We start from the raw sequence: 20425 nt of genomic DNA on the forward strand, positions 1-20425 counted from the left end.
ACGGAGCGTGCCATTCACAAGATAATGTGTTAAGCCATCTATGCAAAACAGGGAAACGCCCCCAAGCAAATGCTTCAAGTTTCATCATTCAGTCACCTGCGCGTTGGGAAGATGGCACGACACAATAATATTCTTCAACCTTTTTAAAAGGAATGGAGCTTCATCACTACCTCCGCCTGCAACTCGGAGTGCGCTTAGCAACACAGTCAGAAATCAGAAAGAGTAAGTAGGCTACATATTTTACCCACTATTATTACAGATATTTTCACAAATTAATATGGAAAACATGTCGATTTTACTGGTTTTCTAAGGCCAAATTAGAACCTTGTGACACTGCCACATTAGTTTAGGTATGTTTCTTAAAATTCGGCAAGGAGTTTAAGTACTTCATTGAGGCATATAGGTCTGTAGGTTTCATATAATGTCTGAGTGATATGTATATGTACTTATTTATATGTATCATTTTTTTTCATGTTTAATTCCACTGTGTGTAATGGTATATGAAGGGTGTTTGGTATTAGGCCACTGGTCGGCCGATACGTTTATCACCGCACACGCAAACTTATATCTATAGGGGGCGGTCTGTAGGAAACCAGGTGTGTGAAACCAGAGGTAGTGGCGCCCGTACTCAGGGCTGCTGCCGCATGCTACTAGCATTGGTAAACTGTTTTCTCTTGGGTGGGAGAGAGAAAGAAGGCATTCCAACTGGGAAAACAGACTATGGGACCTAAACGCCGTCTGTAATGAGTGGAATACGGGTGCGTCACCAAATTGAGGACGTGACTAAATAACCTTCCCAGGTGGCTGGCTGGACTAATTCACCGGAGTTTGGTGAGACCGATTTGTTTTGTTTGTTTGTTTTATTATGTGCGTGGTATAACTGCAAACCAACGATCGCGTACTGGTTTCTTTTCTTTTGTGGATTACTATTTTTGTTTGCTATGTTATGGGACAATTGACCGGCATCGGCCTTGGATTATTCACTCTCTCGCAGCCATCAGGATAAAGGACAGAATATCCGTCATTTAGTTTGGACTTTTAGGTGAATTTCGGGACTGAAAGAGAAAGGACATTGAACTATTGGGGGGTTGTGTGGGTCATTTGAATGTGTGAAAATATAAAGCTTTATTCTGTGAGCTGTAATAGTGTATTTGTTTGGTGAGTGTTTTCCTTTCATGCTAGTAGACAGAAGATACTGTTTGTCAAATGTTATAGTTGGTTATTGTTAATTTGGTCAATGTTTCAAAAGAACCCCTTGTGCATTTAAGATAACACAGCCTGAAGTAAAAAAGGTGGATTGTTACAGATGGTGGCCCGTACGGGGAGGAATATAATTTGTGATTGATCATTTTGGTAATAAGTTTGCATGTAACATGGGCGGCATTTGTATTCTGAATTAAGATCACTGCTGTAAATAACCAGTTATCAGGTATACATCTTGATTTGTTTTGCACTGTAAAAAAAAAAAAAAAAAAAAATCTTTGGGAAAATTACTGATTATAAAACTGAATAGTCATGGATGAAATGAGGGTGACACAACTTGTAAATCTTGATGATTCCCTAGAGGAGGATGTAGTTAGAAATGAGCTTAGTACCAGGGCCTCTACTCCTACCTCTGTCGATGAGCTTGGTGAGCAGCTCAATAAACCTAAAGGAGATGTTTGGGTCACTAGGAGAAATCCTGTGGGGGAAATTACCTCACTGATTAGTTCTCTTTATATATCACCGACAGAGGAGAGTGAACAAAGCACTGGGGATGAGGGTAACACATCGTACCTCGCACTGCCTGCTCTCATGTCCATTACCACTGACTTAAGTTCAGTCACGGAGAGATTAGATAACCTTGAAAAAGATTTTAGAGATTCTGCCGCTAGTGCTTTCAACAGAGAAGAGAGCATTAGAAGCTATGTTGACCGGAGTCTTGTGGCTCTTGAACAAAGCATGATATCGACACTTAAGCAGTTTGAAGAAACGTTAGTGGACTGTTTACGTCGGCGTGATGAAAAATGGAAGACAGAAATTCAACGGCTGAAGAGTGTCAGCCTTTTGCCTGTCTCCAAGCCTGGGAAAGCCTCTGGAACTACTAGCCATCCTTCATATAATCGCTTCACTGCAGTTCAAGCTCCTCATGGTTTACCTATGGCTCAAACATCCACTGGTGACGTCTCTCAAAGCTATTTTCCTCTTAGTGTAGGTACCCATGCTGGGGGGCCTACAGGCAACACCTTTCCATCTCCTTTTACTTCTATTACCTCTCCTAATATGCGGACTGATTTTGCTAATGATGCCCAGCCTTCTGTTTCTCTTACTGGACAACTTCAGCAAGGTCAACCAGCCCCTATCACTGCTGGGGCCCAGTTCAAGACATCATTCGCTAGGTCTAGTGTTCAGCAGCAACGACAGCCTTTCTCCTCCAGCACCAGTCTACCTACCCCTTTGATTGACCTTGATAGCCAGGTCGCAGCCTCTGTGCCTGTTGTTTTTTCTAAGCCTGCCGTTCATATGGAGTTCCCTTCTTTTAGTGGGTCCAGGGAAGTGTCTGACATTCTAAACTTTGTGGAGCAATGTGAAACATATCTTGCTGTTCGGCCATTAACAGTTGCAGAACTATTAGGCGCACTTTCTGGTGTTCTTAAGGGACCAGCACATAGTTGGTGGTCTGTGGCGAAGAACAAAGTTCACAACTGGCCAGAATTCAAGGAGGCTTTCCAGGCTGCTTTCCTGCCTCCTGATTACCTCTCGGAGGTAGAAGAAAAACTGCGAGACATGGTGCAGCTGCCCGAACAGTGTTTGAGGGATTTCGCTTATGATTATCGTGCTCTTTGTATCCGGTGGAAGCCTGAAATCACTGAGGCAGAGTTGGTAAGGAAGATACTAAACAACTGTAATCCCAGAATTGCTGGCTGTCTTAGAGGAACCATCACTACGGTTGACCAGCTTGTTCAAGTGGGAACGTTGGTAGAAAAAGACTGCACCTCGTCAAAGGAGTATTGGGGCAAAGTGGACCAACAGAAGGCTAAGGAAAAGACCTCAAAGAAAACCCATGAGAAGGGTAGCTACAAAAAACCTGCAGATATGGTGACTGTAGTTCAGTATGAAAAAAAAACTCCGTTGGCTCTTCTACATGTTCCAGTAACAGTGAGGGGAAAGAATTACTCTGCTGTATTGGACACGGGATGCACTTTTTCTCTCATGCGTGAAAGTATGTGGATGGAGGTGGCTCGACAGGGTGAACAGCTGAAGGCAAGTGGGGACCAAAGCTTTGCACTTGCTAATGGGAAGACGTACGGTGCCATGGGAAAAGCACATCTTCTCTATTGCTGGCACGAAATGATGTGGGCTCTGGAGACGTACATTCTGGCTGATGACAATCTGGCATTTCCCATTATTCTTGGTTTGGATTTCCTCTGTAAGACCTCTACCATCATCCATATGGGGGACCAAACGTATGGGGTGAAGGGTCCCAGGGGTTATACGTTTCATCCATTCCTGGCACCGCTTAATGAGAATATGGGGTGTCAAGTCACTGATAATCAGCCTAAGGCCAGTCTTTATGTAGCTATTCCTTCAGGGAGCGCTTTGATTTCATGTTCTTCACCAGGAGTGGTAGCTTTGCCTTTTCCTGATCAGCCTCCGGAGATTCAACAACTGCTGCAGGCTTGGCCTGAGGTGTGTTCAGGGAAACTGGGGAAGACCTCAGTGGAAGAACACAAGATCTTTGCAGTGGATGAGGTTCCTGTCCGCTGCAAAGCCTATCGTGTATCCCCTTTTAAGCATCAGATTATTGTAGACCATATAGACCAGATGCTCAAGGATGGCATTATTGAACCCTCCCAGTCTGCCTGGGGCGCTCCAGTGGTTTTAGTCACCAAGCCTGATGGGTCAATAAGGTTTTGTGTTGATTTTCGACGCCTTAATGCCAAGACCCATCCAGATGCCTACCCCATGCCTCTTATACATGACCTTCTTGAGTCCATGCATGGGGCAGCTTTTTTCAGCACTTTGGATTTGAAATCAGGCTATTGGCAGGTTGCAGTGTCTGAAGAGAGTAAAGCCAAGACGGCCGTCATAACTCCAGTGGGGCTCTATCAATTCAAGTGTATGCCGTTCGGACTAAAAAATGCTGGAGCCACGTTTCAAAGGTTGATGGAGAAGGTCCTGGGAGAGCTGAGGGGGAAAATATGCTGTGTTTACATAGATGATGTAATCGTGTTTTCGGCCACCCCCGAACAACATCTCAAAGATGTGAACGCCGTCATGGAAAAGCTCCATGAGGCCAAATTGACCCTCAACCTAAAAAAATGTTTATTTTTCCGACGGGAGTTGAAATTCTTGGGCCATGTGGTATCAGAGAAAGGTGTTCAGGTAGATCCAGAAAAGACCTTGGCGGTGACTTCCTATCCGATTCCCACCAACATTAAATCTTTGCAGCGTTTCCTAGGCCTAGTGGGGTGGTACCACAAATTCATAAATCACTTTGCAGACATGGCAGCCCCACTTAACCGCCTGAAGAGGAAAGATGTAGAGTGGATCTGGTCAGAGGACTGTCAGCGGAGCTTTGACCAGCTGAAAGAGGCACTGGTGAATGCTCCTATCTTGATACAGCCTGATTACACACTGTCGTTTGAGGTTCATACGGATGCAAGCGATGTGGGTCTGGGAGCAGTGCTGGTCCAGTGTACTGGGGAGGGGGAGAAGGTGATAGCCTATGCTTCCAGGGGGTTGCGTGGAGCGGAGTGCAATTACTCTACATCCGAGAAAGAATGTCTTGCGGTTGTATGGGCAATTGAAAAATGGAGGCACTTCCTTGAAGGTACGGAGTTCATTGTGTATACAGACCATGCTGCCTTGACTTGGGCCTTCAATTGTCCAAAGACTTCATCTCGGCTAACACGCTGGATCCTGCGGCTGCAACAGTTCCAGTTTAAAGTCCAGTACAGAAGGGGCCTGCATAACATCGTTCCAGATGCTCTGTCTAGAGCAGTGACTCCTCCAACTTCAGCAGCAGCCTGTGTGGCTGTGAATATTTCCCCCGGTCCAACAGATCTGCCCACTTCGCTGTCGGAAATAAGGGATGCTCAGGAACAGGATACAGAGGTCATTGATTTGGCCAAAGAGTCTACTACGAACAGTAGGTTGGAAAGGATAGAGTTTACAATGTTGCAAGGTCTCCTGTACCGTCGCTCACCAATGAGAGAGGGGGGGGACAAGTTCCAACTGGTGGTACCCAAGAGTCTTGTGCCTGTTTTCCTTGCTTACTTTCATGACCATCCTCTGAGTGGGCATTTGGGCAGATTAAAAACCCTTCTGAAGGTCCTTGAGGTGGCCTGGTGGCCCTCTGTCCGAAAGGATGTCTGGAATCATGTCAAGGTCTGCAACATCTGCCAGGCTTACAAGCCTGAAAATCGTCAGCCTGCAGGGTTCATGCAGCCAACCCCCGTCGAAGATGCCTGGGAAAAGCTGGGAATGGATCTTATGGGGCCATTTCCCCGCAGCAAAAAGGGTAATACCTTTCTTCTTGTGATCGTGGATTACTTTACGAAGTGGGTGGAGATGTTCCCCTTAAAAGACAGCAAAGCCCACCGCATTGTGACCATCCTAAGAGAAGAGATCTTCACTCGGTTCGGGGTTCCGCATGAGTTAGTCTCAGATAGGGGGCCTCAGTTCACTGGACATGAGATGGCTAACCTCTGTAAGTCCTGGGGAGTGATACAGAAGTTTACCACCAGTTATCACCCCCAAGCCAACCTCACTGAACGTTCCAACCGGACTATCAAAACGATGATCGCCTCCTATGTAGGGAACCAACACAAGAATTGGGATCAGTGGGTCAGGGAGTTCCGCTTTGCCATTAATGCCGCATATCACGAGACCACAGGTCAAACCCCTGCAGAGTTGGCACTTGGAAGATCTCTGAAAGGGCCACTCGAGAGATTGATTGGGGCATCACCCTCTCCCCATCAACCTCCGTACACGATTCTGGAGAGACAAAAGTTAATGTTTGAGGTAGTTAACCTGTTAACCTTCACCAGAGCGAGGACGCTCTGAAGCGTTTTTTTTTTAAAATAGTTCAAAGTTACTATCAGATTTAATGTTATTACCTTGACAAACTATACATCATTAAAAATATATAAGTCTCACGTTTCAGTATTTGACCACTATTGTATTCTGATAAACTTATAGTGACAGTTATGTCTTAATTTGTGTCAGGATTTATGTAATGAAAAAATGAGTCGATACCTTTAATATGAATTATGAGCGTCAGCTGCTCCATTCAGAAAAAAACTCCGGTGCTGTTGTCTTGAGAACGCGTGACAAAACAACGTTCCTCAGGGCTTTTGGCTCAAAAATGTGCAGATTTGGAGAAATATTGATATATTATCATAGGTTTACATCATATTTCTATAGACAGGAATAATATTTATTGAATTTATATCCAAATGCGTCGATGTATACATAAAGAGCGCTGGATACTCTGATGTACTGTGTTTTCAATCCATACAGCAGAATGAGGGCGCCATTTGCACAGTTTTTTCCAAATATGAAAGCTCACGAAGAAGAAATAACCTGTGACCTTCCAGGACATAAACACAGCTAACGTTAGCTTTCAGAGATCGCTATAACATGCAGATAAAGATGTTTTGAAGACAATAAACATGATTGCAATGATATTTGATTTACCTGTGTTCTTCGAGCCATGTCAGGTATTTTTATAATAATAGATTATATGTATAATGTAATGCCAATCGGTATAGACTTTACAATAGTGCAGAATAATATCAAATCATATATTTTCTGTCTGATTTTCTTTTCTGAAGCCAAATAAGCTCATAGAAGATTATTTAAAACACTCGACTTGCACTATAAAGTAAGTTTGGAGCACAAACAGGTTTTTAATCTCATAAATTGTCGTGTATTGATGGTGTGCTAAGCTAACATGCTAGCTAGCTCTCTAGTTGCACCTGCCATCTAGCTGTTATTTTTTATGATTTTTTTTCTAAATCGGAATGCTTACTGAAATATTTCTTTATTTAAGAAAGGCATTTGATACAGTTTCAAATGTGAAGTGAAGATTATGAAAGAAATTAGGGGGTGAAACACCGTGATTAGCCAGTCGTTAGCGATTATAATGGAGACAAAGGAAAATAATATTTATGGCCATAAGCCGGCTGGAAAGGTGTAAATGTGTGCAGGAGAGAGTGACACTGAATGGGGCTCGTTTGCACCACAAAACAATAGAGACAATAGACTGAATAGATGCTAATAGATGACAATAAACACAAGTTTGCATTTTAGAGTCAATTCAAAATAAAGTCATTTGAGATGATCTTGAAAAACATTTAACAAAATACAGAGTTTTAGACTTATCACCTTCAAATTTTAAATATAACATGGTCAGACATGTGTCTTTAGCTGGAGTGCATTTCTAGAGTGCTGACGGGCCAACTTCAATTTAATTTTCATGAAGATGTTTCATAAAAATAAAATTCTAATAACTTACACAACTTTGAAGCTATTCATAATTTTTTTTTCATTATGACAATAATTCATTCTACATTTCCAATAAAGTGGCAGGTGTCAGCTTTCAAATGAGACCATACTTGAGCTTTTAGGACAAAGGGTAAATTAATTGAATCTTTTTTAGGTTGGGTATGCTATTTCTGGGGATTTTTCAAAAGTGGCGCTGAAGGCTAACAGGTTAAGAGGAGGGTTGGGGGATGTCAGGCCAGACAAGCCAAGTATTATAATGCCCGAAGGAGAGGTGCACAACTCCTGCCGGGAGACTTGGTCTGGGTCCGCACTCACCCACTCTCAAAAGCATCCGAGAATTTCTCATCCAAGCTTGCGCCTAAATGGTCGGGGCCAGTGATGGTGGTGAGAAAATTAGGCCCTGTCAACTACCAAATACAGTGGAAAGATCAAAATGGAAAGATTGATACCGTTAATGTGGTTAACGTGAAGCCCTACTTTGGGAGTTCAGCCTCCGGTACCTCTGGCTGGGGGGGGGGGGACTGTGACACTGCCACATTAGTTTAGGTATGTTTCTTAAAATTCGGCAAGGAGTTTAAGTACTTCATTGAGGCATATAGGTCTGTAGGTTTCATATAATGTCTGAGTGATATGTATATGTACTTATTTATATGTATCATTTTTTTTCATGTTTAATTCCACTGTGTGTAATGGTATATGAAGGGTGTTTGGTATTAGGCCACTGGTCGGCCGATACGTTTATCACCGCACACGCAAACTTATATCTATAGGGGGCGGTCTGTAGGAAACCAGGTGTGTGAAACCAGAGGTAGTGGCGCCCGTACTCAGGGCTGCTGCCGCATGCTACTAGCATTGGTAAACTGTTTTCTCTTGGGTGGGAGAGAGAAAGAAGGCATTCCAACTGGGAAAACAGACTATGGGACCTAAACGCCGTCTGTAATGAGTGGAATACGGGTGCGTCACCAAATTGAGGACGTGACTAAATAACCTTCCCAGGTGGCTGGCTGGACTAATTCACCGGAGTTTGGTGAGACCGATTTGTTTTGTTTGTTTGTTTTATTATGTGCGTGGTATAACTGCAAACCAACGATCGCGTACTGGTTTCTTTTCTTTTGTGGATTACTATTTTTGTTTGCTATGTTATGGGACAATTGACCGGCATCGGCCTTGGATTATTCACTCTCTCGCAGCCATCAGGATAAAGGACAGAATATCCGTCATTTAGTTTGGACTTTTAGGTGAATTTCGGGACTGAAAGAGAAAGGACATTGAACTATTGGGGGGTTGTGTGGGTCATTTGAATGTGTGAAAATATAAAGCTTTATTCTGTGAGCTGTAATAGTGTATTTGTTTGGTGAGTGTTTTCCTTTCATGCTAGTAGACAGAAGATACTGTTTGTCAAATGTTATAGTTGGTTATTGTTAATTTGGTCAATGTTTCAAAAGAACCCCTTGTGCATTTAAGATAACACAGCCTGAAGTAAAAAAGGTGGATTGTTACAACCTGGAATTGATATTTTTCCCGCAGTGCTGAATGAGAAGAGCCATTCATATTATTAATAAACTATTGTTTTCTAAGTGGCTAAAAACATCTCCATCTCCGCTGTTAAGCAGATGCGCTTTTTCATACGCATTACATAATCAGAATGTATTAGCTTTCGATTCGAATTTGTTAGTTTTAAAGTGGACATTTCAAGCTTTAGCTACATAGGCTACATCCCAAACACACATTTAAAACAAAGTTTATACCTATTATTCCTCTGGCAAAGCAGCGCACGCTCTTCATTAAGATCTCATGCTCACAGCTGTGACTGTACAGGCGATCGTCTCGTTCAGATAATGATGCACAATTAAAATGAAAAATGACACACACAGTATCGTGTAAGTCTAAATAAACTGTTTTAAATATTGACGTTTATTGTAAGGTTCAAATAAATTACATTTATTGTCTAAACTGCGTCTGGCCATTATTTTCTGACAGCCACGTGGGGAGACTGGGGGATTTATATGACGTCCACCTGTGAATGCAGACACGACGGCTGGATTGCGTTTACATTACACTGAGATCCAGTGGTGGAATGTAACGAAGTATTTTTCTACTAAGATTTTTCAGCAATTATTTGTACTTTGTACTCCACTACATTATTAAAATACGTGTCGTTACATCCTTCCAAATCTCTTGCATAATTTTTTTTTGGTCGACTGACGTTTTGGCGTTGCTGGCCAATGCACGTTGAAACAGATCGGAGATCTGATTGGTCAAAGAACTCACACGCTTAGCGCGCGTTTTGAAACAACACAAGCGGAAGTGTAAATCGAAGAAAAGGACACGGACCGGTGGACACCAAATATCAAACATGGACGAAGAAGAGCCAACAACGTCGACTGAGCTTGAGCCTGTGCCCTGCAGCTCTGATTCTGAGAGACATCCCTGGCCTTATTTAAGCAAGTTATTTGAATTTAAAGGTTCAAAGTATGACTCCTGGCGTTTTCAATGTGTCAAGTGCCTACCTCAACGCAAATAACTGTTGGCGTTTAAAAACTCCCCTTAAAATTTGAAGAAACATATAGAGGTAAGACATGCAATGCTAGTTATTAATATTTAATTTACAAACTTGCTATGACATGGTGCTATGACTGTTATAGAAAAACGGATGTCAACATAACAAAAATATCACACCAGTATAATATTTGTTTGACGTAAGTTTGTGGTACCCTAACAGGGCAACTTCATTAGCTGGTTATTAGCACAGCAGGGACGATAGCTTGCTAGTACGTTACATTTTTGGAGATGAGCAAACTACTGCTATATCTGTACATTCGTAGTTGGCTAAAATAGCTGTTTGTTTTGACTCGATGAAAAAATGTTTTTATACGGCCCCTAGCTTCTTAACCATTCAACATTGGGTATTTAGTTGACATTCACAAGTAAGCATGCAGGCAAAACTATATCTTGGTTTGATTCGATTGTGAACAATTTTGCACTATGACAGTTGTTTTTCGTCAATATCATGACATTTTTTAGAATTTGCAAACATATGTTGGTTTCGCGTTTCAGTGCCCCATACAGTGGTTTTGTATTAACGTAAAGTTAAAATCCTGTAACTTTAGGGTCCAAACTCTTAGTTTAACATGGCAAATAAAGTAGCTTTTTGCTTGTGTGGTACTTACTTACATGTTGTCAGTCATTACAAAGTAATATGCTAGTAAAATGTAAGGTTAGTGTTTGCACTTGCACTTAACTAGTAGTGGTTTAGATTAATTCTTGAACCCTTAAAAAATATTTGTATTTATAAAAAATGTATTTTAAAAAATACATTATGTTGTGAGATTTATTTTGGTTGTAGATTGACCATATTACTAAATACTAATACTAATAATGCTAAACGTGTATTAATTCTGTTGTCACTATCTTTTATAGAGAAAGCACAGACCACTTCTGAAGGAGTACTTGGCAGCAACTTCTTCTAAGAAGAAGGGGACATTGTTTGCTGATGGAGGTCCTTCAATAAAGCAGCGAAAACTTGAGGACATCAAAGCATCTCAGAAGACCATAGACCTTGCAGTGGTTAACTTTATTGTCCAGGGTTTGCACCCTTTTGGAGTAGTAGAACAGACTGGGTTTGTTGATTTAATACATTGTACTCAACCTGATTACACAGTCATGTCACGTACAACATTGAGAGAGAGAATTGATAAGTGCACAAAGCAAATGAAAGAAAAATTGAAGAATGCAATGCAGACTGTTACGTATATCGCCACGACTACAGACTGTTGGACAGCTCATAGGCAAAGTTTCATTGGGGCTACTGCCCACTGGATAGACCCAGATACCCTAGAAAGAAAGTCTGTGGCTCTGGCTTGTAAAAGGCTGAAAGGGACACATTCTTATGATGTGTTAGCCAGTGCACTTAATGATATTCACAGTGAGTATAACATCCGTGAAAAAATTGTTAGGACCACAACAGATAATGCCTCAAACTTTATTAAGGCCTTCCGAGTTTATGCATGTGAAGATGAAGGAAGTTCAACTAAAGATGAGAGTAAAGGTGTGCATGACAGTGAAGAGGAGGATGCAGAAGAGGAGACAGAGGGTGTTGAAGTGGAAGCTTTGATGGAGGAAGAAGATGAGTGTTCTGAATATCAGCTTCCAAAGCATCACTGTTGTGCCTGTCATATTCTGAATTTGATCTCAACCGTAGATGCTAGAAAAGCTGAATCAAATGTTATGTACAAGAAGATATCTCGTGCAGCATTTGCCAAGTGCTCAGCTCTTTGGAATAAGAGTGCCCGGTCATCTACAGCTGCAGAGGTTATTGAGAGGGAGTGCAAGCTGCAATTGATCCGTCCAGTTGAGACCAGGTGGAACTCCCTCTTCCTTGCAGTTGAGCGAATACTTAGGATAATTAGGGAAAGTGGAGAAGGAGCAGTCAGAGCAGTGACCATTGCACTTAAAGTCCCAATGTAAGTTTGTCATGGAGCAGATACGTAGTTGTGATGTGGTAGGCTATTGATTGTGTGAAATAATGTTGTTTACTAATGATTTACTCCATTTAATTGAACTGCAATATAGCCTATGCTTATCATGCTGACATTATGCATGTTCTCACATGGTGTTTTACAGGTTCAGCCCTGCAGAACTTGCTTTCTTGTCTGACTATGCATCAACCATGAACACAGTCTCTAAGGCACTCAACATATTGCAGGGAGAGGTGGATGTCCACATGGGATGGCTGGTACCCACTATATTGCTCCTAACTGTGAAGCTGGACCGCCTCCAAACTTCATCCAAGTTCTGCCAGCCACTGATCTCTGCTCTTCAGGAAGGAATACAGCAGCGGTTTGGAAAAATGATGAATGACCCAGAACTCATATCTGCTGCAATTTTACTTCCTAAGTTTCGCACATCATGGACAAGCAATGGAAACTTGCTAAAGTTGGGTAAGTCATTTAAATAATTTATTTGTCAAGCATTCATTTGTTAATAGAATAATGGGTAGTGGTTCATTTTAACCAATATATGTTATTTTCAAAGCTAACTGGTATTTTAAAAGGCTAGACAGAAATACTCTTCATTCATGTTTGGATTTTTTTTTTTTTTGTGCAGGCATGGACTACATCAAGACACACATGGAGGAAGAGCCAGCCTTATCATCACCTGGTAGCCATTCTGGATCTGAGGAGGAAGACTTTTTTGGCCTTATGAAGGGAAATGTCCACGAAACCACAAAACAGTTGGATGCCTATCTGGCCAACACTTCTACCTCAATGGACATACTCAAGTCAGTGCCCACAGTTTTTAATTTGTCCCTGAAGCTCAACACACCATTGCCCGCATCAGCAGCATGCGAACGAATGTTTAGCACAGCAGGGCACATTTTTTCTGCAAAAAGAGGCAGGCTAGGATCAAAAAGCTTTGAGAACCAAATTTTGTTGAAATTGAACAAAAACTATTGGTAATGCTATGCAGAACCAAATACAGTATTAGGGCTCTAATACTCTCATGTTCTATAGGGGCATTTTGCCCTTTTGACCTTTGATTGCCTGGCCAAAATTTTTATTTGAAGGTCCTTTGTTTTTAAGTTTCTTATCGTAACATCTGCCTTTATATTGACTTCATTGTTTTTCACATAGATTCTTTTATTTTTTTGTCCTATTAATGTTAGGTTGATCAGAGTTCTAAATAGCAATATTGCTTGCACGTTTTAGGAGAAGCACTCACCCTTGTCAAATTTAGTTTGGTGCTTATTTTTTTCTCATTCTAATGTGTTATACATTATTAGCCTAATGCTTTTGGATTTTCTGTAATCAATGGAGTATAAGCCTCAAATGCAGTTTTAGCTCATTTTCCCCATGCAGGACAAGGTAAAGGACTAAAGCAACTGTTGTTGAGCAGAATAAACTGGTCATACAAATTTGATTAAAGTGTTCAGAATAACACTCACCTGTGTGCTTTTGAGGTTTTTTTTTTACTGCTCTTAATAGTATAGTAAAAATAAAATAAATTGTATGTCATAATTGGCTTAGCTTAATTAATATTTAATGAGTAATAAGTAAATAACCAGATTTTTACAGTGTGTCAGTATTGCAGAGAGCTTGCACAACAACCCTTTCCAGTACACAATAGAAATTGTTTGTGATTATTACAATTGAACAGCCCAGACATCGAGACAACTGATTGTACTTTTACTTAAAAAAATACTTTAAAGTAAATTTAAAAGTATGTACTTATGACTTTTACTTAAGATGTTGATGTAGTAATTATACTTTTACTTAAGTATATATTTTTCAGGGTAGTTGTACTTTTACTTAAGTACTAAACTTAAGTACTTCCTCCACCACTGCTAAGATCCGATCACAATGCGTCCTCGACTACCTCCGAAACTGGACACGCTGATCGGATAGCATTCCGATCAGAGGCGTGTTTTAACTTGTCTTTTCAATGTGTATGTGGACAACATCCAGATACAGGTCGCATGTCAATGCCAAGTGTAAACGCAGCCAGAGAGGCAGTGCTCACTCGATCCTCGCCAACTCCTCATCGCTCCAGATCCAGATCCAGATCCAGTCAGGGTTTATGTGGAGGGACGGAAGCCTGCATCTGACCGAGACGGACGGCGACCGAAGACGGACACATAACGGTCAGACAGCGACTTTCTTTACTCGCTTATTCTCAGTCGATCGCAAGCATTATTATTTAAACCTGAACGCGCCAATTTAAAGTTTGTATGAAAGCTGTTTTTAGAATAATCACAGATCCTGAAGTAGAATGACGTCTGGATTAAATCGTGTGTAATGAGGTGTAAGAAGCATTTATGTCGATGTTTGTGAAACACATCCTGTTGAATGAGGAGATAAAGCTGAGTATCGCTGATCTCCTCAAGATATATCGACATATATTTAATATACATTATTAACAAGTTAACATATAACTTTATATCATTGCCACATATTAGATTTCTACTCTTACTGCTCAGATCTGATGCTGAACTAATTGTTTTAAATGTTATAAAATTGAAAATGACAGTTGACACCCATCAAAGAAAAGCATAAAACATTATCAATAGGTTATTTGTACACTTTATTCTCCACCCATGACAATTCTGTTGTCATGTTGTTGTTTTAAATCTGTGTGACTTTCTCCTGTTGAACATGTGGTATATAAGCCTGTGTGTGTGTGTGTGTGTGTGTGTGTGTGTGTGTGTGTGTGTGTGTGTGTGTGTGTGTATAGTGGAAGTCAAGGGGCTCCAATGTAGTTTGGTTCCCAATGTTTTTCCCTTTATTAAACTTCTTTACATCGATGATGTGAAACTGATCAGCATGAGGAGAATCTTCTCTGATGAAACACTTTCTGTAATATAAACACAACCATTCATCTAATGACTGTGCATTTGCAACTTTATTATGATCTAACTCATATTGTCCATGGTGGGAACATTGTGGATCAATAATTGTGTATTGGTAATTGTAGTTTATTTGTTATTGGTTATTTCATGGCCAGGCGTTTAGCAGTTTAATCTCATTAATGTCCTCATTTGGCTAAACTAATTACAGGCAACATCCTAAAAAGCATCTGCACTCAAAAAGTTTATGTATATTAAAGATTTATTATACAATATTGCCATCCATTTGAACTCAGTTGTAATAAACTAATGAACTTAATGTGATGCATATTTGTCAGTCAGTCTAACAATGAAACACATTATGTACTACTCAACTAATTGGTTTAAATACACAATAACCAGGTGTAAAAATGTATTATCACTAAATCAATATTATTATATATAAGCCAATCTCATACATTATATAGATTAGCTATTAATATAGCAGTTAGCCATATTTAAACAATATTCACACTTTTTAGCTGCTTATTTTTTCATAATTAACAGATTTATTCTGATTCTAAGGAATGTAAATGAATGCATTTCGAAAATATTGTTATTTAAATAATTGTTATTATATAAAATTAAAAATGTCCAATGAATACAATTTTTTTTTTTTTTTTTTTGATTGTGTGAATGATGAATGCAGACTCTAAATAGCTATATTTAGATAAAAATAAATATCTGTATTTTAGGTCACAGTCAAACTGTCCTGGACTGAGACATTGTTCAATGTGCAAATTATCCAATAATGAAGCACAGTTATTTTTGCCCTATGATCAATTAAGTTGAGAAGTTGCAAATAGGAAATTACATTACAATTCTATGGATTCCATATTCAGCTGCACTATCAAATTATATTTTAATCAACTATCATTTTAAAATACATGTTAATGAAATGTGCAAATATTACTGAAATAAGCAGTATTTTCCTTTAGTTACAGTAGCATGAGTCCATCAGGCTTTTAAACGAGCTCTGTCCCGGTGTGTGTGTGTGTGTGTTGGACTGTGGGTTTCCAGTGCAGTTTTCTGTGTTAATTCACTTGTGTTGCCACGGTGTAGTGGCAAAGAGGCGTGGTTAAGAGGATGGGTGCGTGGTTTAGAGGACGGGGGCGTGGTTAAGAGGACGGGGGCGTGGTTAAGAGGTGGAGGCGTGGCTAAGAGAACGGGCATGATTTGGGAGGCGTGGTTAAGAGGACGGGCATGATTTGGGAGGCGTGGTTAAGAGGACGGGCATGATTTGGGAGGTGTGGTTAAGGGGTGGGGGCGTGGTTAAGAGGACGGTGGCGTGGTTAAAGGGTGCGGGCGTAGTTAAGAGGACGGGGGCGTGGTTGATGGGTGGGGGCGTGGTTAAGAGGATGGGGCGTGGTTAAGAGGTGGAGGCGTGGCTAAGAGGACGGGCATGATTTGGGAGGCGTGGTTAAGGGGTGGGGGCGTGGTTAAGAGGACGGTGGCGTGGTTGATGGGTGGGGGCGTGGTTAAGAGGATGGGGACGTGGTTAAGAGGATGGGGGCGTGGTTAAGAGGTGGAGGCGTGGCTAAGAGAACGGGCATGATTTGGGAGGCGTGGTTAAGTGGATGTGGGCGTGGTTAAGAGGACGCTTCCCAGACAGTCAGCGTGCTTTGATGCTGTCCCTCCATGCCAATTACTGTCATCAGATACATACAGGTGTTAGTCGTGTTGCACTTGATCCACTTACTCACCTCCTGTCTTCCATTTAATATTTAATGCTCATCTCTCAGCAATAATCTCTGGAGAGCACGCAGATGTTTCAAATGCAGCAGCAACCATTACTGTAAATGATGATCTCATCCAGATAGGCAGTGGCACATGGGGAACGCGGCCGGAGGATCCTGTCCACGAGCCGGTGCCCTGAACAACCCAAAAGGAAGCGTAACTAATTGGTGTAATCCAGTGTTATTAAAATGGCGGACCGCGGTCCAGATCCAGACCATGGCTTGGTTCCATCCCGACCACAAGACATAACTGCGCATTTTACCATTTCTACAGATTAAAGTGAGCAGTGCGTCAAAACAACGGAGGGGTTCACACCACAAGCACTCAGGGTGGTTTGTAATGATTTTTCAGAGCTACATCTATATCAGTGCTACATTCAAGCCGTATCCGCTCTATGTGCTTTTCTTCTCTCCCTTGCTGAAAACGTAAAGTGCCGCATTAAGAGCTGCAGACGCTGCGGTTATTTTAACAACAGTAGCAGAAACACGGCGAGCAGCAAACATAGAGTATTTAATAATAAACAATGTTAGAATTTGGGAAATTATTTAGAGATGGTAAGGAAAGACAAAAAGACTTACTAGTCAACTTTATTTTGTCCTTATGATGAGATTTTTGATTATTAGAAATATGTACATTGTTAGTTTTTAGTAGTTTATTGCTTTGAGTAAAATATCTAAATGGTCCACACTTTTCTTAAGAGGTAAACCTTTAGGTAAAAGGTAAAAAAAGTTTCATCTACATCATTTTTGCTCTCTGGGCCCAAGACTCTCACATCAACTTTCTTCTTTCTTTTTTGAAATTAAAATATATTTTCTTTCAAAGTGCAAACCTGCAACATAAGGTAGGCCTAAATTAAAAATGTGAAATGAAATAAAATACTGTATTTCAAGAACATAGGCGATAAGGAAGAGTACTACATGGAAAATAAGGTAATTACAAACTTAAATATGTTAACCACTGTACGCTTTTCAAGCCTCAACCATCAAGTATCAGTTCCGTGCCAGGAACACCAGCCCGACCGTTTCTGGCTTCAGCGCTGCCCTGCCACATGTGACGACATTGCCCCCAGTGCTGAATGCCCAACTTGTGTTATTTGGAAGAATGTGGGTAGCCAAACAGTTTATAGTGACTTCCATAGTAGTGTAACGAATGGATAGAGGGGACAATAGCAAGTAAAACAGATCTTTATTAGAATGTATAGCACCAGTCTCAGAGTGAATAGGGAAGCAGACAAAGTTCTCAGTAGTGTTGGAGGACCGCAGATGCAGTTCACAAGAGAGGTGTGTAGATCACAAGATCCTTCTCAGGGCGATGGTAATCTCCGATGATGACAATGCAGCGCAGGCTTGCGTGGACAACTCTATCCGATGGTCAGACGTGAAGTGATGAACCCAGTGTTGGTGAAGAGTGAAGACATAAACTGCAACGGCAAACTTCCAGACGAAGAAAAGGCAGGAAACACAAGGAGCCGAAGAAACAGGAACACAACAGGCAACATCCACAAAACAACGATCTGACAAACACAAGACGCATGAGGTGAGTATCAATAGGCAGTGGTAATGCACAACACCTGTCGCTGATAACCCCGGAGGATAATCAGCGACCACGCCCACACACACACACATTCATTCACCACAAATACACACACACAGCGCAAGGGAGCGTCAATGAATTCCTCAACCGTGACAAGTAGGCTATATTTGTTTCTATGGAAGTCAATGGAGACCAGCAACTGTTTGGTTACCCACATTCTTCAAAATATCTTTACATTTATTCATTTAGCAGACGCTTTTATCCAAAGCGACTTACAACTGAGAACAATAGAAGCAATTAAACTAGCAGTAGGACAACAGTATGTAAGTGCTATGACCCTTCGCAGTTTTTTTTATTTATTTTTTAGATAGAATAGTGGAGAAAGAGTTAGTATTACTGGATCAAGTGCTGCCGAAAAAGATGCGTCTTCAGCAGTTTCTTAAAAATGGCTCCGGACTCAGCAGCTCTGGCTGAGTTAGGCAGATCATCACCAGCAGGAACAGTCATGGTGAAGGTCCGAGAGAGATTTTGTGCCTCTTTGAGATGGCATCTTCTTTTGTGTTCAGCACAAGAAAGAAATTAATACAGGTTTAGAACAACATTAGAGTGAGTAAATAATGACAGAAATTTTTTTTTTGGGTGAACTATCCCTTTAAGGACAAGCGGCAGCATGTTTACTGTCGCTTTAAAGGTTGTATCAGCGATTTCAGGCCCAAACATAAATGATCACATTCATCTAATCTTTCCTAACGATCCGCTAGCTGCCTGCCCCATAAGCAAGCTGTCAAAAAAACGCTTCTTTGAGATTAGCACACAAAAACAAATGGTTTCACCTACCACTCAAAACCAAAATAAACAGTGTTCAAACCAATCACCGGCGGGCGGGTGTTGTGAGGTTTTGCGCTCGTGCGCGGTGATGGCTGCACGCGTAGTCGGAGCTGAAGAAGAAGCCAGCGTCTATCAACAAGAGAAACTGAACATGGCTGAGTCAGTCCCCAAGAGGAGGAGGAGGAGGATTAGGGCGAGGGAATACAATCGTGTTTATTCCAAGACACGTATAGTTATCGGGAAGGCTTTTGAACGGTGGAAAGAAATTAAAGTAAAAAAAATAAATAATTCCTGTTACACAAATATGCTTAATAAAGCCTGAACCTCGTCGTCGGTCCAGCTGTGTGTGTGTGGGTTTTTTTTTTTTTTTTTACATATTTGCAGACAGACAACTCTTACTGCATGAAGCCACAAACCGCAATAGATTTTTTAAAAATGCCGGTTAAATTAGAATGCTGCGTGGAGTCATCCAATCAAAATGCGGCGTGAACACAACCATTCAGCCCCCGAAAGTTCCTGAACTTTGAAAAAGTACTACCTCGCGAGCAGGGACTTTCGAAGGGGGAAATATTTACCCGGAACTTCATTTAGACCCTGGTTCCTGCGGTGTAAACACACCGAGTACCACCCCACAGTTCCTAGTTCCTGGGGAAAGTTCCCGCGGTGGAAACGCGGCTTTTGTGTCCTTCTGAGGTGTTGTTCCCGTTTAAAAAAAGGAATATGGACTTCCGGTTATGGGGTCGAACTGAACGGCAGCACTTCTCCCCGCTCCGTCGCTGAACTTCAGATAATTGCTGCAAAACCGCCCAACTGCTATCCTATAACTACTTAACCCTCTGGAGTCTAAGGTGTTTTTGGGGTCCTTGAGATGTTTTGATATGCCCTGATACTTGTATTTTTTCAGTTGCTTATAAACATATTAATGGCAAAGGTGTAATTACACTCTATTTAGCACGAACATGACTATCATAATATGTGAGCAACATGTATGTACATGTTTGCATTTTTGAGAGAATATTATTTATGCGTGGTTATTCAAAAAACTCAAACTTAAATTTTCTGATATAAGACCACAAACGACCAACTTCACATATTCCCACAATACTTTTGACTAATGGATGTTGTCGGCTAAAGTGTTTACTTCAAAATGATCTGAAAATTATCCAGGCTAATCGTTCACATTAAACAATAGATTGATTTAAATTTGTTTGGAAAGGCAATATGCAGGTGGGCGTGAATAATCCAACAAGGTCATGAATAATGTCCTCATTCACACCTGAAGACAAAGACCTGCTAATGCTGCATACTAATGAGCTTTCATTCAAGTGTCACTGAGCCACAAGATAGAATGCAAAGACAACACACACACATATATACATACATACATACACACACACACACACACACACACACACACACACACACATATATATTACTAAAGAATTGGTTCAGAGT

The 20425-nt window shown here is 41.0% G+C and overlaps 2 protein-coding genes across 3 annotated transcripts in view; both read left to right on the forward strand.

Moving 5' to 3' along the window:
- Positions 1 to 11020: 11020 nt before the first annotated feature.
- On the forward strand, positions 11021 to 13136 carry LOC307008363 (zinc finger BED domain-containing protein 4-like). The gene is made up of 3 exons (XM_079631109.1): positions 11021 to 11954; positions 12115 to 12431; positions 12598 to 13136. Exons 1-3 carry the CDS (start codon positions 11155 to 11157, stop codon positions 12948 to 12950), a joined length of 1470 nt encoding a protein of 489 aa, XP_079487235.1. The 5' UTR covers positions 11021 to 11154; the 3' UTR covers positions 12951 to 13136.
- An 862-nt stretch (positions 13137 to 13998) lies between these two features.
- The window catches only part of cysltr1 (cysteinyl leukotriene receptor 1), a 32224-nt gene continuing 25797 nt past the window's right edge, over positions 13999 to 20425 (forward strand). Inside the window, exon 1 of one of the 2 annotated variants that reach the window (XM_079630752.1) lies at positions 13999 to 14131. Coding sequence is in view for 1 of the 2 variants with exons in the window: in XM_079630751.1 (XP_079486877.1) it covers positions 14068 to 14131 (64 nt within the window). In the remaining variant the exon portion in view is untranslated. The remainder of the gene's footprint in view (positions 14132 to 20425) is intronic. The other variant, XM_079630751.1, reaches the window with a different exon arrangement.

This window comes from Phoxinus phoxinus (assembly GCF_949152265.1).
Source record: "Phoxinus phoxinus genome assembly, chromosome: 12".
NCBI classification, from domain to species: domain Eukaryota; kingdom Metazoa; phylum Chordata; class Actinopteri; order Cypriniformes; family Leuciscidae; genus Phoxinus; species Phoxinus phoxinus.